The 8,412-nt window shown below is 42.4% G+C and overlaps 1 protein-coding gene across 1 annotated transcript; it reads left to right on the forward strand.

The window, feature by feature from the left end:
- The first annotated feature begins 278 nt into the window (after window positions 1–278).
- pnisr (PNN-interacting serine/arginine-rich protein) lies at window positions 279–7,740 on the forward strand. Its single transcript, XM_066702518.1, has 12 exons — window positions 279–364; window positions 1,231–1,348; window positions 1,863–2,045; window positions 2,303–2,535; window positions 2,841–2,997; window positions 3,360–3,553; window positions 3,677–3,817; window positions 3,974–4,073; window positions 4,750–4,803; window positions 5,318–5,491; window positions 5,757–6,843; window positions 7,435–7,740. The coding sequence occupies exons 2-12, from the start codon at window positions 1,261–1,263 to the stop codon at window positions 7,463–7,465; spliced, it is 2,442 nt and encodes an 813-aa protein (XP_066558615.1). The 5' UTR covers window positions 279–364; window positions 1,231–1,260; the 3' UTR covers window positions 7,466–7,740.
- The last annotated feature ends 672 nt before the right edge of the window (window positions 7,741–8,412 follow it).

Genomic DNA, 8,412 nt, shown 5'->3' on the forward strand with positions numbered 1-8,412 from the left:
TCTCTAACAATGTTTGTTTCAATGTTTGTCTTCATAAATGTGGAATTTGAAACGTGCAGGATCCTCAGCGTCGAGGTACTGTGCAATTCATATATAATTATACTACTTCTACTTGTTAGCAATAATCCAGAAATACTGGAATGGGCCATTTCGCTTTTTTTGTATGGTTTTACTTTAGTAATGCATTGCTAAAATGATCACACGCTCTATACCAGCGATATCACAGAGCGATCCTTCCCTCATTTTCTCCCCGGACTTCCTCTTCCCCCCCAGAGCTTCCGGTTCCGGGTTGGAAGCCAAGGCGCCATATTGTCTGCGAGGCGGAGAAGAAGCAGCTGAGGAGAGAGGAGCTGGGCGAAATAAAGTGAGCTGGTGCTTTCGCGTTTTCCTTTTTACCGTTGATGTCGAAAGCATCAAGCGATACAGGTGTTTAGACGCATCCTCAGATTGAAATGCACGAACGAGTTGTAGCCTGAAACGTGTGAGACCGTAGTCGTGTGTTGTTGTGCTGATGGTGGCGAGGCCCGGGGGAGCAGCTGAGGGATCCCCGCACAGTGCGAAACCTCGGGGTGACACCGGTCTGGGTACGAAGTCACAACAGCACACGGGGAAATCAAGAGGCTGCACTGGAGGCTGTTTAATGCCCACAGAGATGATTGAAGTCCTCATCGCTGTGCTACTTTGTGTCGCTTTCTCAGATACAGACTCATTTAATTCATCCCCCCCTTAGCGCTCTGTCCATATTTGCAGTATTTAATCATGTGTAAACCCAGTTTCAGATTTTGGATCCTTCCCTCTGTATATTTGATTCTTTGCGTGTTATAGCTGATTGAGTAGCTTCTGTTTGGGTTTGAAACTAACAATTATTAGGATAACCACTGTAAACGGTTGTAATCATTCAAGTACCTGGTCTGATCAGTGATCTGGCGTCTCGGAAGGGGGGGGGTTCCAGTCAATATCATTATTAATATGTTGCCTACATTTCAATGTGTCCTATGCTTTCTGTTTCTTATAGGAACCATGCCTTTATTTATATGGATGGATATTAAAATATTGATAAAATTGGTAATGCAACTTTGACTCAAATATTGATCAACTTCATTATTATTAGATTGAAGCAAGTTTACAGAGATTTAAATTGAGCAGTCACAAACCTTTGTAGTTGATCATGTGCTTGTACATGGACCCCCAAACTGTTTGATAGCCTTCAATGAAGTTTGAATGTTACAGGACCCAGACTTGTGAACTTTATGATCGGACATGTGGGATCAGGGTGGTCAGCCGTGGCCGCACTGGCCTTTGAGCCAGCAACAGTGGATGCAATCTTTCCAGCACCAGCAAGACCCAGGTAAGAGTGCCACTGTGTTTCTCTGTCTTTTTACTCTGAATAATTGATGTTTTATTGTAAATGCGTCAGTGGTGATCTAGTTGATGGAAAACCACAAAAATGTTTCTTCAGTCTCTTTAAATTTTTAAAGCCAGACTGTAAAAAAATGTCTAATATTAGAAAATTCCCCTTGGGAGGTGTCCTGTAGGTATTCAAATACAGAAGGAGACATCTAGAGATTTTTGTGTGTTTTAAAATTTCCCCTTAAATCCAAATCATTTACCAAGGGTATTTTTTTCTTCTGACGATATGAAACTACTAGATACTGTGAGACTCGAGTACAATCCTTTCTCTTTCCACAATGTTACACAGAGGCAATTAATTTTAACCTATTTCCTAGTCTAATTATAACTTATTAAACAGAAATGTCAATCTGCAAGACAATAAGAGTGACATCTTTGGAAATGCACTTTGACGCACAGTAATTTGGTACCAAAGGAAACTTGCCATTTACTTTTTTCTTATTTTGTATCAGGCCAGGTTGACTGGGCAGCTCTGGCACAGGCCTGGATTGCTCAGAGAGAAGCGACTGGACAGACTGTACTGGATCAGCCGGGACTGCAACCCAATGGCCAGGAAATCCAGCCGTTAGATACTGGTCCGAACAATCATGGGACCTTTCAGAATGATCCAAATTTCAACAGGATGTGGCAGCCAGGTTTGTTTGTCTTGTGCTCCTTTTCATCCCACACCTATCCTGAGATCTTAAGGAAAATTAAAATAACAAAGTGGCCAATGTAAACAATTCCAAATATCAATGTTTATTTATGTAAGTATGAGTGTAGTTTACTAACAGCTTCACTTTATTGATATTGGGTGATTGATATTCAGATAATTAAGGCTGCATTCAGACTTCTTTTGGTGTGGTTTGAGTGTCCACTGACTGATAATGTTCCCTCTTGTTGACAATTACAGACTGGGGAATGCACAACCAGCCTCCCCACCCACCCCCTGAGCAGCCGTGGATCCCCCCAGGCCCCGGGCCCATGGATGCTGTGCCTCCGTCTGAAGACAGCAACAGCCAGGACAGCATTGAGTTCACTCCAGACTCCAGACATGGCATGTTCAATCAGAATAACCACACCTTCGGCGGGCAGCCTGAGAGCTTCCCGATGGCTCCGATGCCTGTGAACCAGTTTGATTATCAGGTATGAGCAGCAGGCACAACTTGACAGGAGTTGCATGGAGTTTTATTTCAGAATATTATACCCAGATAAATGACAGAGAAGTGAAATGGTTTTTGCTAAATAATTTCTGATGAGGTAAGCAATCAGAAGTTGCCTCATAATCTTTAAATCCTTTAATACTCTTTTTTTGGTTTGTGATGTTGTATTTTTAACATACTGTTGGAATTGAATGAGTGCAATTCTTGTTGAAAAACCAAATTGTTTTTTAATAAGTGCCTTAGCATGTGTTGAGGATGCAGTGTGATGGGCATTGTCTCTCTCCTCAGCATGGAGCTGCTGCTTTTGGTCCCCCCTCCTCGGGATTTCACCCTCCTTATTGGCAGCAGGGACCCCCACAGAACCGCAGAGACAGACCCCCCTCGTTCAGGGAGCGACAGAGGTCTCCTATACAGCTACCAGTGAAACAGGAGCCCCCTGCCCTGGGCAAGTGTTTCTTTTTTCTTTTCTTTTTTTTTACTTTTAATCTGTTTTTGTCTTGTTTGTTTTTTCTTAAGCATTGTGCAGTTTAATCAAATCTTCACATAGTTTAGCTTATTTAATTTTATTTTCATTCTGATTTATAACGGTATGGAAGATTGTACATGGTTTTCCAGTTTCATAGATTTGTCATTATGTAGTTTGTTTCCAGATTGGTGTTTTTTGATTTATTTGGATACGTGCAGAAATCCCAACTCCACCTGCTATGAAAAAATACAATTAAGGAAATAATCTGCTGAAAGTAGTAACTATGCTTCTACTATGGCAGTTTAAGGCTAAAATTTAACAATATTAATGTTAATCTGTAGATGCTGTGAAACGAAGGACACTCCCTGCATGGATTCGGGAGGGTCTGGAAAAGATGGAGCGGGAAAAACAGAAAAAACTGGAGAAAGAGAGAATGGAAAAGCAACGTGCCGAGATGGCGAAAGATGAGAAGAAAGTCAACGATTTGCCAGAAGAGGAAGGCGATGGACCCCGACTGCCGCGGAAAAGTAAATTTGTAAGTCTCGACGTTGTGCGTTCACTCCGATATATGCAACTTTGCTTCTCCTTTAATCCCTTGAAGAATTAAATTAAGACAACAGCGGGCTTTTCCAACAAGCCTGTCGTATTGTTCCATTAGGACAGCGATGACGAGGAAGAGGAGGAAGACGACGAGAGGACGGAAATGAGAAAACCCGAGCCGGAAACGAGGAGTCCGTCCCCGGTTCACGAAGAGCAGAGTGAAGCAGAAATGACTGACGAGGAGAGAGAATTCCAGCTGGTGGGTATCTCGTGTGTTCACTGGCGATGGAGCATTCATTCTCAATCCGTCCCACCTGACTGCACGACTGCTGCACATGCTTTACCATCGAGTTTGACCGCATCCTTTGGAAAGTGTTAAGGTTACAGCAAGCTTCCCTTTGTCCCGTTTCAACAGATGATGTTGACTAAAATGCTCCTGACAGAAGTGCTTTTAGAGGTCACCAATGAAGAAATCTATAATGTCGCAAAAGATGTGCATCGCAAGGCAACTAAAGGTATATATTGTACTCCGCTTTCTGTAGGAGCAAATTATGGCAGAAGATTACAAAGCATTACATGATCTCCTTTCTTAAAGTGTAGAATTGTTCAGGGAATTACATTGGAATGTTTTTAGCATCTTATTTACTCTCTGAATAGCTGTGTAATTAAATTAGTTGTGGTCTTTGTTCAGAGCTATTTCAGCATTATTGAAATCAAATGCATTCCTAGCCAGTCTCTGCTAATGCAGTGGAGAGGTGTTGGTGGCAAGTCATCTGAAGGACTCTATTTATCCAGTGGATATTTAAGAATGCTGCTCATCTTTAATTCATTCACTTTAACGTTTTTTCAGATCTTTAACAGGGCATCAAAATTACTCTCATCTGACTATTTCTAATGAACAGGTGGACCAGTGCCAGTTTAACTTAAAAAGTCAGCTCTTCTGAATTGTGGGAATCTGCATTAGTAAAGAGTGGTTTTCCCCCCTTCCCAAGATGTCTGATTTTATAATCTGTATTTAAAAAACAAAAACAAAACGTCTTTCCTATCTTGAATGGATCTTGTTCCTAATTTTTCTTCTCTCCTTTGCAAAGCTGCATTGATAGTGCATTGTCTGTTCCATAGAATCTCATGACTTTGAAATCGTGGCTATATGTTTTAACATGTTGTTCCTGTTGTTGATGTGATACAAAGCTCCTGCAAAGCAGCTGGCACAGTCCAGTGCACTGGCTTCTCTAACTGGTCTCGGTAAGTAACTCCTGTTTTAAATGGGGGGAGGGGGGTTGAAGGGCTAATTTGTAAGTAAGGGAGTAAGGTTTTCCCCCCACAATACTTGAGGTGAATGCTGATTACTATTTTACTCCAAGAAAAAAAAGGTATATAAAAAGAAAATCATGCCTGCTTTGGGTTTCTTGATCTTGGCTCTATTGTGATTCTATATCGCATTGGGTTTTCAGGAGCAAGCCACACAGAACCACATTAGACCTGTTTTCCAGATTAAAGCCAACGCAACCCAAGATTAGCACCATTTTTAGATTCATTTGCTTGGATTTGTGAAAAGCATGCAGTGCCTAATTTAGTGACATTGATACAGGGCCTACAGTTGTGATAGTGTGATCAGAGAGACAGCTGTAAGTGGGAAGCCTGTTCAGTCAACGCCTCTGGGCTCGCCAGATTATTTCTCTGGCTGACTGACTACAGTTTAAATAGTGTGAACCGCAGCGCTTGTCTCGTATAAAAGAGCCCGGGTTTGTGCATGCAGGTGGGCTGGGTGAGTACGGTTCAGATGACAGTGAAGACGAGAGGAGCGTCAGAGGCTCAGAGTCGTCCGACACAGACGATGAGGAGCTGCGGCACAGAATCCGCCAAAAGCTGGACGCCTTCCGGAGGAAAGAGAAGGAGATGCAACTGCTTCAGGAGAGGCAGATACTGGACGGTGCGTTCATTTTGATGTTCTCATATTGAACAGAAGCAGAGCAGTTAATGGTGCTGGCTGTTTCTCCCCTTCACGTATCAGAAATCAAATGGCTACTGAACATTAAAAAGGATTGTTTGTACCAGGAAGCATGATTTCGATCTTGAAATGTCTTTACATTGTTGCTAAAAGCATTTTTATTCTTGTCTGAAAGTTATACTCCTGATGGCCAATCGGTGAAGGCATCCGAAGTAACGCTCCCTTGTTTTTTCTTTCTTCATTGCAGAAGACAAACAAGCTGAACGATTGATCAAAGATACGAGTGAATATGAGAGTGAGCAGGTGGTCAGTTCAGTTAAACAGGAAGTAAAAGACAGAGATGCTGAGCCCATCACTGAGAAGAGAAGGTCTCGCAGTGAGGCAGAGCTCATTGAGCCCAAGAGGACAGGGAAGGAAAGGCTGGGTAGGAGCAGGAGTGGCAGCTCGTCAGTTAGTGCCAGTCGCAGCAGCAGTAGTGGTAGCAGCAGTAGCAGCACCAGCAGCAGGTCCAGTTTTTCCTCCAGCTCCAGTTCGGTCAGCAGCCGAAGCTCCTCGCGTTCCTCCTCTCCTAAACGAAAGAAAAAGCGTAGCAGGAGCCGCTCCCCCTCTCACAGGGTACGGCAGCGTAGCCGCAGCAAGAGTGCACGCAGGCAGAGGAGGGAGCCCAGCAAAGAGAAAGGCAGGGACAGGAGGAGAGCCAGCAGGAACAGGAGTGCAGAGAGGAACAGGAGGAGGAACCGCAGCCGCTCCCGAGAGCGGAGGAGCAGCAGGGAGAGACGCAAGAGCAGGTCGAAGGATAGGGCCCGGGCCAGCCGCAGCAGGAGCAGGGACAGGCGGCGCAGTAACGACAGGAGGAGGAGCCACAGCCGCAGTAGACGCAAACAGAAGGAGATCAGCAAAGAGAGGGAAAAGAGGAAGGACAGGAGCCGGAGTAATGATAAAGACAAAAAGAAAAAAGAGAGAGAGACAGACAGGAAGAAGGACAGGCAAAAAACCAAAGACAGGGAAAAAAGAGAGGATAAAGATTACAAATCAGCAGGCCAGGATGAGGGTAGCAGCAAAAAGAGAAAGAAGGAGAACGAACACACAGACTCTCACAGCGAGTCGTTCAGTAGGCTCTCGCGGCAGGACAGCAGGACAGGCAAGAAAAGCTCGGTGAAAAATAGTAAAAAGTACTCCGATTCAGAGTCTAGCAGGAGCAGTTCTCGATCCCCAGAGGTTAGCAAGGAAAAGAAGTCTAAGAAATCCAAGCGTAGTCGTTCAAGATCAACGGAAAAATCTCACAAGTCTGGTAAGAAGGCAAGCCGCAAACACAAGTCTAAGTCACGATCAAGGTAGTATTCAATTTTTTATATATATATCTATGTATATATTTAAAGTCTGTTTGTTTTATGTAATTATTTTGTCATCTACTAGATACTTTCTGTATGATTTTGTTGAAAGGTGAATGTTTAACACGGTAATGATTAATTTCCAATGCTTAAGTAATTAATTACTTTTTTTTTTTCCTTAAAATCCCCTTTGTAGTCCCCTTTCCTTTCTAGGAGGTGCTGATAAGGCTCCATTGAGCTCCCTGCAGGGAGATTTTGGGGTTAAAGCATTGCAAGCTCCTTTGAGATTTGTGACTGGAAGTACACTCTGATGCATTAGCAGTCGTGCAATGTTGCAAAGGATCTGTATATTCTACAGTACCACCTTACCATTGGGGCAAAGGCCTAATGCCTTCCGTCAGCCGTAAATGCCGTTTAAAGCGTGCGAAAGCAAGAAATGTTCCCAGCTACCCTCCACACTGTTTTCAGGACTTAAATTGACAAAGGAGGCTTTCAAAGGCCTGTCAGTCTTAACCGTGTCACTGTTCTAATGTGAACCCAGTAATGTCAGGCTGCTCAGCACACAACTAATGTCTTTCCTCGTTTCATTTGCAGGTCGGTCACACCAATACGTCGCAAGCGTTGAGGAATAATTTGGCACCTGAACCGTGCACTTATTTTAAAATTCCATGAGTTTTAAAGGCTTGTCTCATTATAGAGGCAACTGTGTAGGTGTTTTTTTTCCTGTAAATACGTGTAATTTTTAAAGTACTGTCTGCAACACATTTTTTTGAATGATAGGTTTCCCCTGTATTCCTTTATTGGAGGTTAGTAGTTAAAATCAATCTTGCAGTTGTAACATTTTAAAGAAGACAAAACATCTTAATGTACATTGCTGTCCAATAAAACAAAAATCAGTAACATTGGTCTGAGTTATTTTAAGCATCCTACCATTGATAGCATTTACACAGATTGTAATGTCAACAAAAAGAGGAAATTGACTTCCTGAAGGTATAGAAAACAAAAGCCTTACTAAAACTAATAAGCCAACATTGTTCTTTGTAACTGTTCATATCACAGAAGCATTTATTGTGCCCTCATATTTTTTTATACATTATAAATTTTAAAAACTGTGCAGTGTGCAGGCTGATGTGTTTGAATGGACTAATCTAAAACTTACTGGGTGATTTTTAATTCTTTGCATTTTTTTAAAGCTAAGTTTTCCTACATGGACATTGTGTGCGAAGTGCGTCATGATTGGAAGTCTTAAACATCATCCTGTATGAGTTTACATAGGTTAACTGTGATGTACAGTTCTTTTCAACTTACGGTTAAAAAAAAAAAACGAATAAAGTGAACCAGCTCTCCTAACAGTGTGTGTGTTTTTCTATGACTGCAGGTAGCCAGTAGCAACTAATCAAATTGGTACCAAACTAGTGGAAAATGTGATTAAAAATCAAATGGTTATGCCATGAAAAACCTGATAAGTCTACATCCTTGGTTTGCATTCACATGCACGCTTCCTTCACATCCTAAACTTGAAGCATGGGACCGTAATTGTTTTGATACTAAATGCCCTGTGCTTCAGCGTTC

The sequence above is a fragment of the Amia ocellicauda genome, chromosome 1, assembly GCF_036373705.1.
Source record: "Amia ocellicauda isolate fAmiCal2 chromosome 1, fAmiCal2.hap1, whole genome shotgun sequence".
NCBI classification, from domain to species: Eukaryota; Metazoa; Chordata; class Actinopteri; order Amiiformes; family Amiidae; genus Amia; species Amia ocellicauda.